Source organism: Aotus nancymaae, unplaced genomic scaffold (genome assembly GCF_030222135.1).
Source record: "Aotus nancymaae isolate 86718 unplaced genomic scaffold, 86718_ANA_hifiasm-v0.15.2.pri h1tg000021l, whole genome shotgun sequence".
NCBI classification, from domain to species: Eukaryota; Metazoa; Chordata; class Mammalia; order Primates; family Aotidae; genus Aotus; species Aotus nancymaae.
This window is the reverse complement of record NW_026988433.1, coordinates 24,218,091-24,238,070: the sequence shown is the minus strand read 5'-3', so window position 1 is coordinate 24,238,070 and position 19,980 is coordinate 24,218,091. Positions and strand designations below refer to the sequence as shown.

The 19,980-nt window shown below is 48.0% G+C and overlaps 1 protein-coding gene across 2 annotated transcripts; it reads left to right on the top strand.

The window, feature by feature from the left end:
* The first annotated feature begins 283 nt into the window (after positions 1 to 283).
* On the top strand, positions 284 to 19,910 carry DAO (D-amino acid oxidase). Of its 2 annotated transcripts, XM_012469130.3 has the most exons (12): positions 284 to 392; positions 480 to 557; positions 4,694 to 4,896; positions 6,964 to 7,078; positions 8,593 to 8,669; positions 9,624 to 9,689; positions 11,899 to 11,953; positions 13,472 to 13,576; positions 15,995 to 16,077; positions 17,664 to 17,781; positions 18,371 to 18,469; positions 19,401 to 19,910. In XM_012469130.3, the coding sequence occupies exons 3-12, from the start codon at positions 4,703 to 4,705 to the stop codon at positions 19,530 to 19,532; spliced, it is 1,044 nt and encodes a 347-aa protein (XP_012324553.2). In that variant the 5' UTR covers positions 284 to 392; positions 480 to 557; positions 4,694 to 4,702; the 3' UTR covers positions 19,533 to 19,910. The 2 variants fall into 2 exon arrangements, with proteins under 2 accessions (XP_012324553.2, XP_064235950.1); XM_064379880.1 differs by having other exon boundaries at positions 18,371 to 19,495.
* The last annotated feature ends 70 nt before the right edge of the window (positions 19,911 to 19,980 follow it).

Sequence of the window (19,980 nt, the reverse complement as noted above, 5' to 3'; positions counted from 1 at the left end):
AGCAGGAAGAGGGAAGAAAGGGGATCCTCTCCAGCTGGCCAGAGAGACAGGCCTTCTTGTGTTCATCAGCCCTCCACAAATGCCCGTCCACCCTCCCCTGAGGCCTGTCCACAGGGGCTTGAGATCAGCCAGAAAAGTCAGGAAACTTTTCAGTGACGGGGAGTGAGGGTAGGCGAGGTCTCCCAGCTGGGCCTGGGTCCAGTCTCTGTGGGCAGTGCTGTGCCGAGCCCCACCCCTTGAGCCGTGCCCTGTCCACAGCTCCAGACTTTGCCCCTGTGCTCCAGTGCGGGCTGGAGATAAGAAGCCCCAGAATCAGGAACTTCCCCCTGGGAAGTAGTATCCTGTGTCTCCGCACTGCAGTCATCTGGTCTCTCCACAATTTGGTACCTCTGGTGAGTGGCAGATGCACCTTTGAGCTGGGGGTGGGGGCTGGGAGAGGGGAGAGGCAAAGGATTTCATGTCTTTTCAATGTCAAACAGGGCTCAACAATATAGCCCAAGGCAAGAGACTGAAAAGGAGAGACTCAGCCTCTCGAACATCCAGCAGAGGGATCACAGGTGAGTGGCGTCCCCTCCTCAAGCCTCAGTTTCTTCATCTGGAACATGGGGATCCTAACTCCCCTCTTACAGGGTGAATCTGAGTGTTAAAAGAGGTGATGCATGTGAAGTGCTTAGAACAGATCTAGGCACTTAGCAAGGACTCAAATGGTAGTTATTATTATTTTTGGTGGGGAAGTTGGTAGCCTGGTTCTCAAGCTTTTATAGCTTCTGTTCCATTTCAAGGATAAACTCTGCAAATAACAACTTCATAAGAAGTAGCCGTGTGATGCAACCAGGGAGAACTGATTATATTCTTTCAAATGCCTCACCTCTGGCTTACTGATTTTTTTAAAAACAAATCTTTCATATTCTTTGCTATGAGCATGTAGCTATCAAAGGCATCAGCTGTCTCGGATTGCCTTCTCGGGGACAAGGGGGGTCACAGGCAGATAAACGCAAGGCTGAAAGACAAGCAGAAAGCATCAAGTGGTGACTGCATGCCGACTGCCTAAATTTTTTTTGGAGCAAGGCAGAAAGCACCGATAGAACTGGGTCTCGACCCGAATGCTGTCCCACACTGACTGTGTAACCTTGGGTGGGTGGCTTCTCCTCCCTGAACCTCAGTCCCAGCCTCCAGAATGAGAGCAATAACTGTCCCTACTTCCTAGAGCAGTTGAGAGGATTAAGAGGATTATGTGTGTACTGCCTCTACTTGCGTTTGGCAAGTGGCTGAGACCAAAATACGTTGGTTCCCCTCCTGCTCCATACTTACACAGACGTTCCAATACACACACACACACACACACACACACAGTATGTATATATAATAATCCCAGCTGTTTGCATCTTCTGGGATGTATACTCCAAGCTTGCTGGGTTGAAGTAATGGCATAAAACAGAGGAGAAATGCAATACTAATAAAAACATCAGCAACAACACGAAAATGTCCAACTGAATAACCGAGCTGGGTGCATTTAAGTCCAAAAGTCCATTACCTACACACATGAATGATTTTACCTGAGGCTGGATCTGCCAGATCTGACAATCTGGCTCTGGCTTGTCATGAGGACCTCATGCATGTATTTTGCATTTTAATACATACATGTACACACACACACAAGTTGCTATAATCAGTATCAACTTTGACTCATATAATGAATGCTTTTTAAAAAGATAATTGACTTAGGACTCATATTTTTCCTTTTCAATTCTTTTTTTTTTTTTTTTTTTTTGAGACGGAGTTTCACTTTTGTTGCCCAGGCTGGAGTGCAATGGTGTGATTTGGGTCCACTGCAACCTCCACCTACTGGGTTCAAGCGATTCTCCTGCCTCGGCCTCCTGAGTAGCTGGATTTTCAGGCATGCACCACCATGCCTGGATAATTTTTTGTATTTTTAGTAGAGACAGGGCTTTGCCATGTTGGCCAGGCTGGTCTCAAACTCCCGACCTCAAGTGATCCGCCAAGCTTGACCTCCCAAAGTGCTGGGATCACAGGCATGAGCCACTGCATCTGGCCATTTTTCATTTTCCGTTCTATTCCCACCAAAAGTCTAAAATTCCTACAGACATTTTATTTTATTTTGTCTTATTTTATATTTTATTTTATTTTTGAAATGCAGGACTCTGAAGCTTTGGCTATTCTTCTTTACCTGCTTGATTCTCAGATTTTTCAAACCGTTTGATTTACTGGCAAGTACGGTGTTTAAGCACACAGGCTTGTGAGTCAGGCTGGCCTGGGCCCTATCTCTCACCACCTGGGTGTCCAGGAACTGATATTTCAGTAAGGAGACAGTAAGGCAAGGAGCTATGTCTGCTCTCCTAAAAGTTTATAGATGAGATCGGGCATGGTGGCTCATGCCTGTAGTCCCAGCTACTTGGGAGGCTGAGGCAGGAGAATCGCTTGAACCCAGGAGGCGGAGGGCTGCAGTGAGCCGAGATTGTGCCATTGCACTCCAGCCTGGGTGGCAAGAGTGAAACTCTGTCTCAAAAAAAAAAAAGTTTATAGACGAGGAAACTAAGGCTCAATTAGGATTAACCAACTCACCCTGGTTTGCCTGAGACTCTCACACACTGACTTTTAGTCTGAAAGTCTGCATCCTGGGAGGAGCCTCAGTTCTGGGCAAGCTGTGGAGGTTGGTCACCCTCAGTCAGTCAGGTTGAACTTGCCCGGGATTACATGGCGGGTGTGTGCCTGAGTCAGGCTGCGAACCTGGGTCTGTCTGACCCTCAGGCCGGGCCGTGCTGTCTCTTGGATTCATCATGGAGAATTTGCAAAACACAGAAAACCCTTTTTTCTTTTGCCTTCTCATTGTTCACATATAAAAATGGTCAAGGGGATGGGTACGGTGGCTCACACCTGAAAGCCCAGTGCTTTGGAAAGCTGAGGTGGGAGGATCACTTGAGCCCAGGAATTGGAGGTGGCAGTGAGCTGTGATCATGCCACTGTACTCCAGCCTGGGTGACAGAGTGAGACCTTTCTCTTAAAAAAAGAAAAAAAAAGTGGTCAGCTCTCCAGAAATTATGCAGAGACAGTCAAAAAGCTCAGAGAGGGGAATTAACTTAGCCAAGGTCACACAGAAAGGCAGAAGTGAAGCCAGCTCTGACTCTGCCCCTCCTTTCTCCCTCTCTTCTTTTGTTCCTGCAATGTTTTTGTTCAATGTGATTTCAGAGTGCTGGGAGACAGAAGGAGGCTGCTGTGTGTTGAGGGCTTACTCTGCCAGGCATTGTACAAGAACTTTTGCTAAACTTCTCATTTAATCCTTAAAATGACCCTGTGAGATTAGGATTATCCCCATTTCACAGATGAGGAGATTGTGTCTCCAGAGGCAAAGTGTCAGGGAAGAGGGAAGAGAGGAGGCCAGGAGTCCCTGAGAGGGGCTGTCCCCCAAGTCCCAGAATCCAAGCTCAGGCTGGAAGCTGGAAGGAGAATCGCCTAGAAGAATGATACCTTTCCGTTTGTTGATTCTATCTCCAACTTGGCTTCTGAAACCCCAACAGAGTCCAGTTCTTGTGGGCTGGAGCCGTTTTTCCCTCCTTTATAAAACTAGGCCATATTAAGAATGTCCCACTGTCCAGGGCCACCGAGTTGCCAGGAGCTGAGGTCTGCAGGAGGAGAGTTGTGAGCGAAGAGGAGGGAAAGTTGAATTTGGCTCTTCTGGGCACAAACAATTCTCTTGTTCTGCCTCAGCAGGAGCCTGCAGAATATTTCCCTGCTGTGCAGGCCTAAGCGGCTTCAAGGGTAAAAGCTGGTAGGCTTCTAAACTTCTCAGGGCTCAATCAGCCCTGTGCCCCAAAGCAGGTGGAGTTCTGTGCTGGAAGACCAAGTTCTGAGGCCGGACACTGCATCTGTCATGCTCATAGCCGCATTTGCTAGCTGCCAGCCTGGCACACAGTAGGTGGGCATTAAGCGTGTGTTGAGTTTACTCAAATTGAAATTAAGTCCCAACTGCAGCACTTAACTGACTGTGTGACTTCAGGTAAGTCACATCACCTCTCTGAACCTCAGCTTCCTCCTCTGTAAAACGGGACCGATAACAGCAGCCTCTACCTCAGAAGAGTGTTGGGAGACTTGGATGAATTGATGCTTGTGAAGCACTTAGTGCCGGGGCCAACTGGCTCACAGTAGGTGCTGTACAAATGTCAGTACATCACTTCCTTTGCACCAGGCAGCTTGTTCAATTTGTTACCTTTGGTAACTTGTTCAATTTCCCATCCATCCCCCGACGTATGGTTATTAGAGGTTGAAGCATCTTCCCCAAGGTTAATGGCCAGTAGGTGGCAGAGCTGAGTCCTGAAGACAGAGCCCATTGCACTAACCACTGGCCTACCCAGCTTCCAATTGGTCAGGTGCTCTGCTGGGTCTTTTCTATCCCCAGCCCAGAAACAGGGTGTCTAGGGAGGCTCCCCAGAGACAGTGGCATCATTTACCAGCCATGTGACTGTGGGCAAATCTTGGTCATTTCCCCGTACCTCAGTGTTTCCATTTGCAAAATGGGAACAACGGTATCCCTATCTCCTTCGGGTCATTGGGAAGATCAAATATAAAAAGGGCTTGGTGATGTCCAGCACTTTCTAAGCCTTCAGTGGATGGTGGCAACAGCGGTGAGGATGGTGGAGATGATGGTGATGATGGTGTGCTTTGACCCTTCCTACAGGCTGGTACGATGCGTGTGGTGGTGATCGGAGCAGGAGTCATCGGGCTGTCCACCGCCCTCTGCATCCATGAGCGCTACCACTCAGTCCTACAGCCATTGGACATAAAGGTCTACGCGGACCGCTTCACCCCGTTCACCACTACCGACGTGGCCGCCGGCCTCTGGCAGCCCTACGTCTCTGACAGCAGCAACCCACAGGAGGCGTGAGTGAGGGTCACATATGGTAGCCTGGGGGGCCCATGGGATTGAGTCTGCAGAGGGGGTCAGGGTTCCCATCACCAAGAGCAAACCCCTTGTGGAAGCTCTGATCTAGCCAAAATAAAGAAAATGCCAGGTGTGGTGGCTTAATCCCAGCACTTTGGGAGGTTGAGGTGGGAGAATCACTTGAGGCCAGGAGTTCCAGACCAGCCTGGGCAACATGGTGAAATCCTGTCTTTACTAAAAATACAATAAATTTGCCGGGTGTGGTGGTGCGCACGCCTGTAATCCCAGCTACTCGGGAGGCTGAGGCAGGAAAATCACTTGAATCCAGAAGGTGCAGGTGGCAGTGAGCTGAGATTCTGCCACTGCACTTGTGACAAGTGAGACTCTGTCTCAAAGAACAAAATATAGAAAAGATTCATAAATGTTAAGCCCTTTGCTCTGTGCCAGATACTTGGAGGCGTTGTCTCATCTTCCCTAAAATGGGTGGCTGTCAATACCACATGGTTGGTGAATCTAGAAAACTTCCTCTTTTAAAATTTACAAATATTTATTTATTTATTGAGATTGAGTTTCAGTTTTGTCGCCCAGGCTGGAGTGCAATGGCATGATCCTGGCTCACTGCAACCTCCGCCTCCCAGGTAGAAGCGACTCTCCTGCCTCAGCCTCCCAAGTAGCTGGGATTACAGGCATCTGCCACCATGCCTGGCTAATTTTTGTATTTTTAGCAGAGACAGAGTTTCGCCATGTTGGCCAGGCTGATCTCCAACTTTTGACCTCAGGTGATCTGCCTGCCTTGGCCTCCCAAAGTGCTGGGATTACCGGCATAAGCCACCGTGACCGGCCAAATTTTTCTTTTAAAATAGAGACAGGGTCTTACTCTGTTGCTCAGGCTGGTCTTGAACTCCTGGGCTCAAGAGATCTTCCCTCCTCGGCCTCCCAAATCGCTGGGATTACAGGTGTGAGCCATTGCACACAGCCGAATCTGGAAAACTTCTAAGTGGGTGGATAGATGCACCGATTTATCAAAGAAGTTGCAAAGGTCATTATGTTAGTTTAGAAACTGCCAGCTGCCTCAGCAAATGGAAAGCCCAATGAATAACAGCTCAAACAGATTTAAAAAAATTATTTTTAGAGGAGTGCAGTGACACGATCATAGCTTATTGCAGCCTTGACCTCCTGGGCTCAAGCGATCCTCCCACCTCAGCCTCCCAAATAGTTGGGAGCCAGGTGCATGCCATCACATCTGGCTAATTTTCTTTATTTTTTGTAGAGCCAGGGTCTCTCTATGTTACCCAGGCTAGTCTCAAACTGCTGACCTCAAGTGACCCTCCTGCCTCAGCCTCCTGAAGTGCTGGGATTATAGGCATGAGCCACTGTACCCAGCCAGAATTTTAATTCACACACCTATAAAAGAACCAATGTTTCTGATCAGTGGGCAGTGATTCAGGGGCCCAGGCTCCTTCCATCTCATGGCTCTGTCATTTTTCCACAAGGCTCCTGAGGTCACCTTAATGTCACCATTGTCATGGGCCTCTGACTGCGGAAGGATCACGCAGGACCACTCATGCAGTCTTTAGAGTCCCTTGACCACAAACAAATCACACGGTCACATTTAGCTGCAAGAGGGTCTCGGAAATGTAGGTGAGCTATGTGCCCGGGGGAGGAGGAAAAGTTTTAGGAGCTGCAAGTCGATGTCTGCCACCAGTGTTTACAAGGAGGGGTGCCTGCAGCCAGGCTGAACAGTGCGGCTCATAATCCCCAAAGCCAGGTCAAGGCCTTCACTGAACTCATCAGCCAGGTAATCCCATGCCAGAGGTGTACTCCAAATGGTTATGATGGGGCAGCCTTCATTCCCTCTCTTCTTTATCCTATTAATGGGGAAATATTAGAAAATTTGGGAGGGAGAAGACCCAAGGCATTTGGGGAGCTGTAAGAGTGAACGTGGTAGATTTCTGGGTTTTGGATACCCTCCAAGCTCCTGATCATGCCACAGCCCCATGCCAGCTGACTTAAGGTTTTTGCCCAGCTCAGGCATTGGGTGACTGAACTCTTCATGACCCTTCCAGGTACTGGAACCAACAGACCTTTGACTATCTCCTAAGCCACGTCCATTCTCCCAACGCTGAAAAAAAGGGCCTGTTCCTAATCTCGGGCTACAACCTCTTCCAGAAAGCCATCCCGGTGGGTGAGCAGTTCTGGACCACAAAGGATGAGCACGCAGGGCTGGGATGGTGAGGGTGGGTGCGGCACAGCCTTAACCACAGATGAGGGCGGGGTGCTTTGAGTCTTGTAAGCAACAGACTCCTGGGTTCAAAACAGGTTTGGTTTAAATTCTATTTTTGCTTTGAAAAATTATTTTTGTTTCAAATTTTGCTGTTAAATTGGCAAAGTACAAAGAATCTTCTGACGTCCATGGAAACCAGCCTTTGATTAACATGGTTAAAATGCACACATGTTCTGCAGTGTGGGCACTTGCTGCTGAAGCCAAAAGGTTTCATGTGCCCCTGAAGGTCCCCGGACTTTTTATCAAGATGTAATAAAATACTCATCATAGCAAAAACTGCCAGAGCATTTATTATGTGCCAGGCCCAGTCCTAACTAATTGACAGCTAGCAACTCATTTAATTCTCTCAATAACCAGGAGATAAGTGCTGTGCTTAGCCTCACTTAATAGATGAGAAAACAGAGCCTCCAAGAAATGGAGTAACTTGCCCAAGGCCACAGAGTTTGCCAGTGGCAGAGCTGGGATTTGAACCCAGGTGATCTGTGACCACATGGTGCCCAGTGTGGTAACAGGAACATCACAGCCCTGGGAGGGTTTGCTCAGGCTGCTTGGAGAGAGGGTAGTCTGGCTCTGTGCTCAGAGCCCCATGCCAGCTCTCAAGCTTCATTCAACCTTTAGCATTGTGCTAAGGGCTTTATCCATTATTATCTTCTTTACCTTTCATGGGATCAAGAGAATTTTTTTTTTTTTTTTTTTTTTTTGAGACAGGATCTCACCGTGCTGCCCAGGCTGGAGTGCAATGGTATGATCTCGGCTCACTGCAACCTCCGCCTCCCAGGTTCAAGTGATTCTCCTGCCTCAGCCTCCTGAGTAGCTGGGATGACAGGCATGTGCCACCATGCCCAGCTGATTTTTTGTATTTTTAGTAGAGACAGGATTTCTCCATATTGGCCAGAATGGTCTCGATCTCTTGACCTCGTGATCCACCTCCCTCAGCCTCCCAAAGTGCTGGGATTACAAGTGTGCACCACCGTGCCTGACTAATTTTTGTATTTTTAATAGAGAGGGGGTTTCACCATAATGGCCAGGCTGGTCTCAAACTCCTGACTTTAAATGATCTGCTTGCCTTGGCCTCCCAAAGTGCTGGGATTATAGGCACAAGCCACTGCGCCTGGCCAAGAGTGATAATAATTATGATACAGGCAAGAAAACTGAGTCTACCTCAGCCTCCTAAGTATCTGGGATTACAGGCATGCACCACCTGTCTTGCTACTTTTTGTGTGTTTTTTTTTTCACTAGAGATGGTGTTTCACCGTGTTGGCCAGACTGGTCTGGAGCTCCTGACCTCAGGTGATCCACCTGTTTCAGGTTCCCAGAGTGCTGGGATTACAGGTGTGAGCCACTACACCTGGCCTGTTATCATTATTATTGACTTCCATCCCTCCTGGCATCCCGTTCTCTTTCCTCGTAGGATCCTTTCTGGAAGGATGCAGTTCTGGGATTTCGGAAGCTGACCCCCAGAGAGCTGGATATATTTCCAGATTACAGGTGAGTTTATTGTCACAGGCAAAGGGGGCTGGAACCCCACAAGTTAGACAGACCTGTCCAGAGGTAGCAGAGGATAGAGGCACCAGATTTCCTGTCCCACCCAGGCCCTGGTACCTTGGTCTCCTGGTCCTTGGTCCAGCTCCTTCAGAGAGGCTATCCACTCAAACTGGTCTTTGGGCTGGGAGAATAGGGGGTATGAAATCACAGATCTCAAGCCCAGAAGCTCCATATCACCATATTGTTTTGTAGATGAGGATACTGAGTTTAAAGAGGCTAAGTGACGGCCGGGTGCGGTGGCTCATGCCTGTAATCCCAACATTTTGGGAGGCCAAGGCAGATGGCTCATGAGGTCAGGAGATCTGGACCATCCTGGCCAACATGGTGAAACCCCGTCTCTACAAAAATACAAAAATTAGCTGGGTGTGGTTGTGCATGCCTGTAATCCCAGCTACTCGGGAGGCTGAGGCAGGAGAATCACTTGAACCAGGGAGTCGGAGATGGTGCCACTGCACTCCAGCCTGGTGACTGAGTGAGACTATCTCAAAAAAATAAAAAAATTAAAAAAAAGAGGCTAAGTGACTTCCTAAGATCACACAGCCAAGTGGCCAAACTGGGATTCCAACCCAGTCGGTATGACCCCACACCCCTCCTTTCTTTTCTCTACAGCCTGATGCCTCTCTGGTCTTCTCCTCACCCCACCCCATGCCTGAATCCCCTCTAAAATGCACATCCAATCTCCCCTTGCATTCTCCAATGTCTGGGATGGCCTTGTCTGATAGAAAAATTGTTCTTGCATTGAGCTCAAAATCACTTCCCCCCTTGAACTTCAGCTTGTGGTCCTGGCATTACCCTTTGGGCCCACAGAACAACACTGCTCCCATCTCCATTTCACAGCCTTCAAATAGAGCTCTGATTTTTACCTTTATTTCCACCTTTTGCCTGCTGTGACTCTAGCTATGGCTGGTTCCACACAAGCCTAATTCTGGAGGGAAAGAACTATCTACAGTGGCTGAATGAAAGGTGAGATTTTAAGCTTCACTTTGATGGAGGCACCTCTCAGAGACCAAGCAGTAGTAGAAGATGGTTCATGGGATTCCCCCTGCATGGACCAATCCCAAGGTTTGAAGAAAACCCTTAGGCCTGGTGTGGGAGCTGTCCTTGGTCCTGATCACCACTGGGTACAGAGAAAGTGGTTCCTGAGCCTTGCTGGGCATCAGAACCACCTGGGCAGCTGTTCACACATGATGTCTATTAACAACCTCTTTCAGATCCCTAATGTTTGCGTAATGGTTTTAAATATATTCTTTTAAGATTTCCAGATATGTTTACATCATCTGCAAAATATAAGCTGCCTTTTATTTTTATCTCCTTCTCTCTTTTTTTTTCTTCTCTAACTGCTTTGGCCAATACCTCTACAACAATGTTACTCATACAGATGATAGTGGATGTCCTTGCCTTGTTTCTAATGTTAATAGGAATCTTGCCATATTCTAAATTAGTGAACACTCACCTGAGAGATACATTGGTATTTACAGTCATATACAGTCATATTAAGGGAGATTCCATACATTTTTTGTATATTATTATTTTATTAAGATTTTTAGGCCAGTTATGGTGGTTCATGCCTGTAATCCTAGCATTTTGAGAGGCCAAGGTGGGCAGATCACTTGAGCCCAGGAGTTCAAGACCAGCCCGGGCAACATGGTGAAACCCTGTCTCTATAGAAAAATGCAAAAATTAGCCAGGTGTAATGGTGCACACTATAGTCCCAGCTACTTAGGAGACTGAAGTGGGAGGATGGCTTGATCCTGGGAGGTGGAGGCTGCAGTGAGCTGTGATCACACCACTGCACTCCAGCCTGGCTGACAGCAAGACCCTGTCTCAAAAAAAAAAAAAAAAAGATTAAAAATATATGGAATGTGTGGTGGTTTTTATCAGATGACCTCAGAAGACTTTTTAAAATGTAGATTTCAGGACCCCACTTTATACCTACCGAATTAGAACTTCTGGGATAAGGTTCAGAAATTTTCTTTCCTTTTCTTTTCTTTCTTTCTTTCTTCTTTTTTTGAGACAAAATCTTACTCTGTCACCCAGGCTGGAGTGTAGTGGCATGAACACAGCTCACAGCAGCCTCAACCTCCTAGGCTCAAGTGATCCTCCTACCTCAGCTTCCAAAGTAGCTGGGACCACATGCATGTGCCACCATACCTATCTAATTTTTCTTCTTTTTCTTTTTTCTTTATTTTTAAATAAAAAGTGGGTTTTCCTACTTAGCTAATTTTTAATTTTTTTTGTAGAGATGTGGTCTCACTATGTTGCCTAGGTTGATCTCAAACCCCTGGGCTCAAGCGATCCTCCTGCCTCAGCCTCCCAAAGTGCTGGGATTATGGGCGTGAGCCATCAGGCCCAGCAGAAATTTGCATTTTAAGAAGTTCCCTGGTGATTCTAGTTATCAGCCATGTTTGGGAATCACTGTACTAAGACATGGCTATTTCTCCTAACTTGGGGACACATGACTCTTGTCCAATCTTTTCCAGGAAAAACATCCCCATAGTTTTTCTACCTTGAGGAAATGATGGAAATAAGATAGTTCTGAGGGTATGCTTCACCTTCTTTTTGTTTTATTTCCTGTTCTTTGGATGGTTCTAGTGTATTTCTTTTTTTTTCCTAGCATCAGTGGCCCAGAGTGGCACAGCAGCCAAGACAGACCACTTGTGTCTAGTGTATTTCTAATAGTGATAGATGTTTTTCCTATGGGATGTTTGAAGGGAGGGTGATGTCCTCAGCCTACCTCCCTCCTCATGCCCAGCTCCTGACAAAGGGGAATTTGGCACTGGTACGGCTCTCCCGTTCTCTACTCTGAATCTCCTCCCCCTTGCTGTTACAAAGCAATGTGGTGGTCATAGGAAGTACTGGGAGCTAAGAGGCCTGGGTTTGAGTTCCAGCTCCATCAATGACTCACTCTATGACCTTCAGCAAAGCTCTTCCCCAATTCCATCTGCCTAACAAGGGGCTTGGATCATCTTAGGTTTCCCATGGGAGATTTGTGGACCACCAGTCCAGCCAGGTGCTCATGAGCTGAGTTGACTACACAGCCATCTTCTCAAGCAGCATCCCGTGCGACTAACGTCCACAGTAGATTCTTTGGGAAAGATCCCTGTGCCTCTCTCTTGGCGGGATGGGGCAGAGAACTGAATACTGGGCTTTTTGATGTGTTTGACCATCCCAGGTTAATGGAGAGGGGAGTGAAGTTCTTCCAGCGGAAGGTGGAGTCTTTTGAGGAGGTGAGCTGCAGGGCTGGTGGGATGGATAGGGGAGGGAGAAGAGGGGAAGCCTCTGCTTCCTGCACTAAGTCGGGGGCCCCCTTCTCAGGCTCCTAGGATCCCTGCAGGCCTGTCCCAGACCCTTGCCACAGGAGGACTCAGGTATTCTGAAGGAGGTCTCTGCCTTAATGTTGGTCGTGGGAACAAAGGAACACTGGGATCATGGTGGCCATTAGGGGCTAATTTATATCTGAGCCTCAGTGAGTTTTGGAGCTAGAGAACTGGCCGCCTCTTCTCAGTGTCAGCTGCACTCACTCCAAGGTCAGCTATTTGGTTGCTTCCTAGCCCTACTGACATCTGAGTTGTTTTTTCTGCAAAGTTCAGGCCCTCAGCTGACTCACCCCTAAAGCAACACCACCACTAATAATAATGATAGGAGCAGCCACCACCTCCAGGCACCAGCAACAAGAGCTTTGCTGTGTGGCCTCATTCAATCCCTGCATCTAGAATCCTGCTTGGCACGTGGAAGGCGCTCTGTGCACATAGCTACTAGTGCTATGTTATGAAGACTAACCTGCTCTGGGTCGGGCCCTGATGGACACTGGAGATACATGGTCGACTCAATGCAGTCCTCATTCTCAATCACTCGCTCAGGAACAATAGTCATACCTTGCAATGTGTGTGTCCCATGACTGACTTGGGATGAGAGTCGCTGGGGCTGGGCTGGGGAGCTTGGGAGCCCAACACGAATGCCTGAACCATTGATCATCTCATCTGTAGAGAGAGCTAGGGGTTTCAACGTGTCTTCTGCAAATATCTTGGCAGAGTAGAAGGCAAGAGAATAAAGTTAAAAGGAGTCAGAAGGCTGAGAGTGGTGGCTCATGCCTGTAATCCCAGCACTTTGGGAGGCTGAGGTGGGCAGATCATGAGGTCAAGAGATCAAGGCCATCCTGGCCAACATGGTGAAATCCCATCTCTACTAAAAATACAAAAATTAGCTGGGCATGGTGGTGAGCACCTGTAGTCTCAGCTACTCGGGAGGCTGAGAATCGCTTGAACCTGGGAGGTGGAGGTTGCAGTGAGCTGAGATCATACCACTGCACTCCGGCCTGGGTGACAGAGAGAGATTCTGTCTAAAAAAAAAAAAGTCAGAAGGAGAAAGAGAACTATCTCTGCTTCCTTTCCGACTTCTTTTGGGAGATTCCAGGAAGATTTCCTCCATCCCAAAACTGCTTTACAACCACTTTTATATGCAGAGTTGTATAGGAGCCTCATAGCAGCCTGTAACAGGCATGGGCAGCCTCATTTTGCAGATGCAGCTGAGCTTGAAGGAGGTAAAGAGCCATTTTCAAGGTCACACATCAGATCAATGGCAGAGGGAAAATTTGGAGCCAGGCCCCTCTGATTCCTCATTGAGACCTCTCCCTACTATTTATCGGGTAATGGACAGATTGGGGATAGGAGAAAGGGGAAGACAGAACAGGAATACCAGGGTCTTCCCCACCTTTCATCCCCCACTACCCTGTTGGTTGCTACCAGGTGGCAAGAGAAGGCGTGGACGTGATTGTCAACTGTACTGGGGTATGGGCTGGGGCACTGCAACCAGACCCTCTGCTGCAGCCAGGCCGGGGGCAGATCATTAAGGTGAGTGTGAGGGTGAGCCTCCTGGTTTTGTTACTAAGAAGGTCATTCTGCATGCTTATTTCATCTCTCAAGATAATGGACAGATCGGGAACATCTGTTAGAGGAGCCCCCAGACTGCCGGCAATTGACATGTTAAAAAACAAACCTGTCCCGCCTCCACTGCGCTTTTTCAGGATTTCCTCTTGATGGTGAAGCATGCATGTATGGGCTTGTACCTATGTGGGAGCAGCATATGCCTGTATTGCAAGAAAAATAGCAAACATTTATGGAGTGTTTACCAAGCACCAGATACAGGCCTAAGCACTTTATTGTGTTAATTGTTGTTGTTATTATTATTATGATTGAAACAGGGTCTCCCTCTGTTGCCCAGGCTAGAGTGCAGTATCTCGATCATGGCTCACTGCAGCCTTGACCTCCTAGGCTCAGGTGATCCTCCCACCTCAGCCTACTGAGTAGCTGGGACTACAGGCACATGCCACCACCATGCCCAGCTAAGTTTTAAATATTTTGTAGAGACAGGGTTTTACCATGTTGTTCAGGCTGATCTCAAATGCCTGGGCTCAAGTGATCCCCCTGCCTTGGCCTGTCAAAGTGCTGGAATTACAGGTGTAAGCCACCACTCTCAGCCCATTGTGTTAATTAATTTAGTGATTACCACACCCCTTTGAGCTGGATACTACCATATCTTTATTGCCATCTTACAGATGAAGAAACTGAGGCACAAAGAGTTAAGTAACAGGCACAAGTTCACACAATACTAAGCAGTGGAATTGGGATTGGAACCCAGGCAACCTGGCTTAAGGGCCTGTGTCTGGAAGCATTGTTTCATGCTGCCTCTTGCTGTGTGTGTGTGTGAGGTTTTGTCTATGCATGTATGTGAGGGTGTGTGTGTATGTGAGGGTGCGTGTGCATGTATGTGAGGGTGTGTATGTATGTGAGGGTGTTTGCATGTATGTGAGGGTGTGTGTATGCATGTGAGGGTGTGTGCATGTATGTGAGGGTGTGTGTGTATGTGACGGTGCGTGTGCATGTATGTGAGGGTGTGTATGTATGTGAGGGTGTTTGCGTGTATGTGAGGGTGTGCGTGTATGTGAGGGTGTTTGCATGTATGTGAGGGTGTGTGTATGCATGTGAGGGTGTGTGCATGTATGTGAGGGTGTGTGTGTATGTGACGGTGCGTGTGCATGTATGTGAGGGTGTGTATGTATGTGAGGGTGTTTGCATGTATGTGAGGGTGTGCGTGTATGTGAGGGTTGTGCGTGTGTGTGAGGGGTGTGTGCGTGTATGTGAGGGTGTGTGTGTATGTGAGGGTGTGTGCGTGTATGTGAGGGTGTGTGCGTGTATGTGAGGGTGTGTGTGTGTATGTGAGGGGGTGTGTGTATGTATGTGAGGGTGTGTGCGTGTATGTGAGGGGGTGTGTGTGAGGGTGTGTGCGTGTATGTGAGGGTGTGTGCGTGTATGTGAGGGGGGTGTGTATATGTGAGGGTGTGGGCATGTGTGAGGATGTGTGTCCATATGTGTGAGGGTGTGTGTGCATGTGCACCTGTAAGTGTTCATAGGTGTGCAAGTGTGTGGGGGTGCGTGTGTGTGTTCCTAATGTGGGTTGATAAGTGTGACAACCAAAATGAGTGACTGAGGCATAAGTCTCAAAGCATCGAGGTTTATGGAACCAGCTTGAGGGCACACCCAGGAAAAATGCGAGTCACAGATGCACCTGTGACTCTTGTTTTCCAAAGAGGTTCTCTGGAGATTTAGTGTTGATACATTTTCTTTTTTTAAAAAAGTGGGAGAACGGTGCAGCAGTGAGACAAATGACTCCATACCTGTGAGACTTAGTTAGTGCCCAGTAAATCTACATTTTACACAAGATAAGATGAAGGTCTGAAGAAAGAAGGAATAGAGGAAGTTCTGTACCAGGGAAGATAAGCTGGTCATTGACATGATCAGTGTGGAGCCTGTTGAAAGGGCTGGTTTCTGCTTACCCCTTAGAGAAGAAAGCCTACCTTTCATCAGATCATCAAGGCGGGGTGGATAACGAGGCGTGTCGGACGTCCCATCCCATCACAGCTGTAAACTCAGCTGCAAGATTTCTCTGGGGCTCCTGGGGCCAAGAGGGGGTCTGTTCAGTCAGTTGGGGGCTTAGAATTTTACTTTTATTTCTCATGTGTATACATTTACATGTGTGTACTGGGGCTTTTCTTAGGACATGTGGGTGAGGAGACGCAATGCTTCAGGGAGCAGGGGTGACTGCCAATTAGGGTGGCTCTTCCTGCAAGAGGCAAGCAGTCAGGTGCAGACTTGGGCCGTCGGGTCATGAGAGGTCTGGCCACTCTTGTCAGGACATCTGGCCACAGAGGGGAGCAAGGGCAGCCCCAGTGACTCACCTCTGCTGATGACTTTCCTGTCCTGAATCAACAGGTGGACGCCCCTTGGATGAAGCACTTCATTATCACCCATGACCCAGACAGCGGCATCTACAATTGCCCATACATCATCCCAGGGTAAAATTGGACTGTTCTAGGGTGGAAGACACATCCCCTTCATGCCCTCTTCCTCCCCCTGCTGCCTGCCCCAGGCTCCTTCCTCCCCACAGTTGTTCCCTTTCAATGTTTTTGTTTATTTTTTTATTTATTAATTATTTTTTTAAGACAGAGTTTTGCTCTTGTTGCCCAGGCTGGAGTGCAATGGCGTGATCTTGGCTTACTGCAACCTCCGCCTCCCGGGTTCAAGCGATTCTTCCGCCTCAGCCTCCTAAGTAGCTGAGATTACAGGGGCCCGCTACCTTGCCCAGTTAATTTTTTGTATTTTTAGTAGAGATGGGATTTCACTATGTTGACCAGGCTGGTCTCGAACTCCTGACTCAGGTGATCCACCCACCTCGCCTTCCAAAGTGTTGGGATTACAACTGTGAGCCACTGCGCCAGGCCCCTTTCAGTATTGTTAAAGTGAGTTTGAGCTACTGAATTCCTGGGAAGGCGGACTCAGCCTCAGCTGAGGTCTACGGTGAACATTCTTTTGGATGACAATAGCGGTGATGCTGGAGACAAAGGCAGTGGATGTGATGCAGTGACACTAGAAGTGGTGTGTAGGTGGCTCACACCTGTAATCCTAGCACTTTGGGAGGCCTATGTGGGAGGATTGCTTGAGCCCGGGAGTTCAAGGCCAGTCTGGGCAACATGGCGAGACCTTGTCCCTACAAAAATTAGCCAGGCATGGTGATGTACATCTGTGGTCCCAGCTACTCAGGAGGCTGAGGTGGGAGGATTGCTTGAGCCTGGGAGGTCAAGGATGCAGTGAGCCATGATCACACCACTGCACTCCAGCCTGGGCCACAGAGCGAGATCCTGTCTAAAAAAAAAAAAAAAAAAAAGTGGTGTGAATGACAAAAATGGGAGTGGGAATGGGAATGGTGGTTGGGGCTGATGGTGATGGTAATGTTAATGGTGGTGATGACAATGTCACTGAAACCAGTGGTGGTATTCATGGGATGATAATATTGTCGATAGTGGAATGGTGGTAATAGGAATAATATGGTATTGATGGGGAAGACAACGTTCATGGGGGTGGTGATTGGCATAAGAGTGGTAGAGCAGTGATGTTAATGGAGGTGGCCTGGTGCTGATGACGAGATCAATGTGGATGAAGGTGTGATTGGGAGTGGGGATGGTAGTTGGTGCTGATGGAAATGACACTGTTGATGGTATTAATACCGTAGCAGAGCTGACAATCCCAAAGGCGATGTTAATAACATCATTGCACCGACCATGTTGTCTCAATGGTGATGTTAATGGTGTGGTGATGATGGCAGTATCAACGGCATTGTTAATGGTGGTGGTGAAATGATGAATGTGGTTGATGGTGATGACCTATTAATGGTATTTGGGAAGACAATGTTGTTGATAGAGGTGACAGCATTGATGGAAATAGTGATGGAAGAGTTAGTGATGGGTGTTGATGGTGGTGACAATGGTAGTTGAGGTAGTGATGGTGTTGTTGTTAGCAGAGGTGACAAGGTTGATGGTAATGACCTTTATTCATCTCAAAGCCTTCTTTTCCTTCATCCTTGACCCTCCTTATTTGTATCCAGGGCCCAGACAGTTACTCTTGGGGGCATCTTCCAGTTGGGAAACTGGAGTGAACAAAACAATATCCAGGACCACAACACCATTTGGGAAGGCTGCTGCAGACTGGAGCCCACACTGAAGGTAAGGTAGGGAGAAATAGCAATGCCTTAGACAAGGTCCTGGCAGCTTGGTCATGAGGACACTTCAGGATGGGAAGATGCCACCACTAGGACAATTGGGCAAATTAATTCCAGCAAGGGATGTGAAATGTAACAGAATTTGACAATGTACAGGGAAGTTCTGGCTACGGGCTAATGAATCGTACCTGGCCATGGCTGAGAGCCCTTGGTTTTCACGTTTGTCTGCAAGTGATGATGACAGCAGTGATGGTGATAAGGATGGGGGTAGACGTGGTAGTTGGTATTGATGGTGAGGAAATCCTGAGAATGGTAATAATGATGGTGATAAGGTGGTTACTGTTGGTAAAATTATGGTGGTGGCTGATGGTGAGGGTGGTGGTTGATGATGGAATTGGTGAAAGGGTGGCAGCAGTGATGGCAATGTTGTTGGTAGCTGATAAAGATGGTGTTGTTGGTAGTGGTGATTGATAAAGGTGACTGTGATTATACTGGCAGTGGTGATGAGATTCTAAAAGCTAACTCCCTACTACCTAAAAATGGCAGCAGGACAAAAAAATCCGAAAATGAGTGATCAGTACTTTTCTTTCCAGAATGCAAGAATTATTGGTGAATGGACTGGCTTCCGGCCAGTACGCCCCCAAATTCGGCTAGAAAGAGAACAGCTTCGCGTTGGACCTTCAAACACAGAGGTATGCTCCCACAGCAAGGAAAGCAATGCCTTCCTCCACTCCTCGGATGGCTCTGGCATTTTCAGAGAACAGTCATGTCTGATCTCAGGTTCCACACAGGCCCCCTGGCAGGCAGGGGTAGTAGTGGTTAATATCCCCTCCTCTATAAGTGGGGAAATTGAGGCTCAATGATGGTAAAGGACCTGCTCAAGGTTACACAGGGGGGCCGTGGTGATGTTACTGGAGGTGATGTGGTGCTGATGAGATCAGTGTTGATAATGGTGTGATTGGGAGTGGGGATGGTAGTTGGTGCTGATGGAAATGACACTCTCAAGGATGTTAATACCACAGCAGAGGTGACAATCTCAAAAGCAGTGTTAACATGGCTGTGCCAACTGTCTCAATGGTGATGTTAATGGTGTGGCAGAGATGATGGTATCAATGGCAGTGTTAATGGTGGTGGTGAAATGGTGAATGGGGTTGATTTTCTAGAGTCTATGGTCAAATAGCAGGAAAATGAGTACTTACTGGATGTGTACCTCATGCCAGACACAGCAGCAAGTCCCTTACATGAATGACCTTATTAAATCTCCTCTGGAGCTCTTTGGGATAGGGACAGTTCTCCTCATGCTTCAGATGAGGAAACTGGGGTGAATTAAGAGGTGAAGTCACTTCCCCGAATCAGGCCACAGCTGGGAGCAGGGCTGGGATATGATTTGAATTTGACTCAAAGCTATTTTCCAGATGTCCATTTTGTGGTGGCCCCCATCATCTCTTGCTACTGTTCCAGGGGGTCCCTACCTTTCCACCTGGGTGTCAAGAGAAACTCAGGGGGCATCTGGCTTTGCCCAGGACTCTTCAGGAGGCTCCTGAGCCTTCCAGGGCAGAAGAGCTTCATCTATTCTTTCCACTGTCCCTCTCGGACCTGGCCACCTTCTCTCGTCTCTCCTAGGTGATCCACAACTATGGCCATGGAGGCTACGGGCTCACCATCCACTGGGGATGTGCCCTGGAGGCAGCCAAGCTCTTTGGGAGAATCATGGAGGAAAAGAAGTTGTCCAGAATGCCACCATCCCACCTCTGAAGACCCCAGGGACTGCCGCCTGCCCCACAAGAACTCCCTTTTCCTCTCAGCCAACGAATCAATGTGCTCCTTCATAAGCCATTGCTTATCCCTCACTTCTTTCCCTGAAGAAGCATGAGGTGAGAGAAAACCATGAAGTCCATGCCTGGAGAGGGGTGCAGCCCCACATGGGGCCCCTCTCATCACCAAAATCCCTCTGCCTTCTCTGGGTCTGGCATTATAAAGAACAGCTGGGGGCTGTGATTCCATGAGTCTTCAGAAGAATGGACTAAGCTCAGAAAATCAAAGAGGCCAACTTCCCAGAGCCACAGAAAATTGAGGCTAAATAACCTGATGACAAGTCATACTAACACAATAAAGGTTCTGAAAAGTCCTGCGGCAAGGCAACAATCTGATGTTGTTTAACCCAGTGCTTGCTAAACCTATCTGGCTATGGAAATCTTTTGCC

Bases quoted from the DNA above. Each gene is read 5' to 3' on its own strand.
- DAO (XM_064379880.1), top strand. From the start codon at position 4,703: ATGCGTGTGGTGGTGATCGGAGCAGGAGTCATCGGGCTGTCCACCGCC. The intron at 4,897-6,963 runs GTGAGTGAGGGT...TGACCCTTCCAG, and splicing joins AGCAGCAACCCACAGGAGGC to GTACTGGAACCAACAGACCT. The intron at 9,690-11,898 runs GTGAGATTTTAA...TGACCATCCCAG, and splicing joins CTACAGTGGCTGAATGAAAG to GTTAATGGAGAGGGGAGTGA.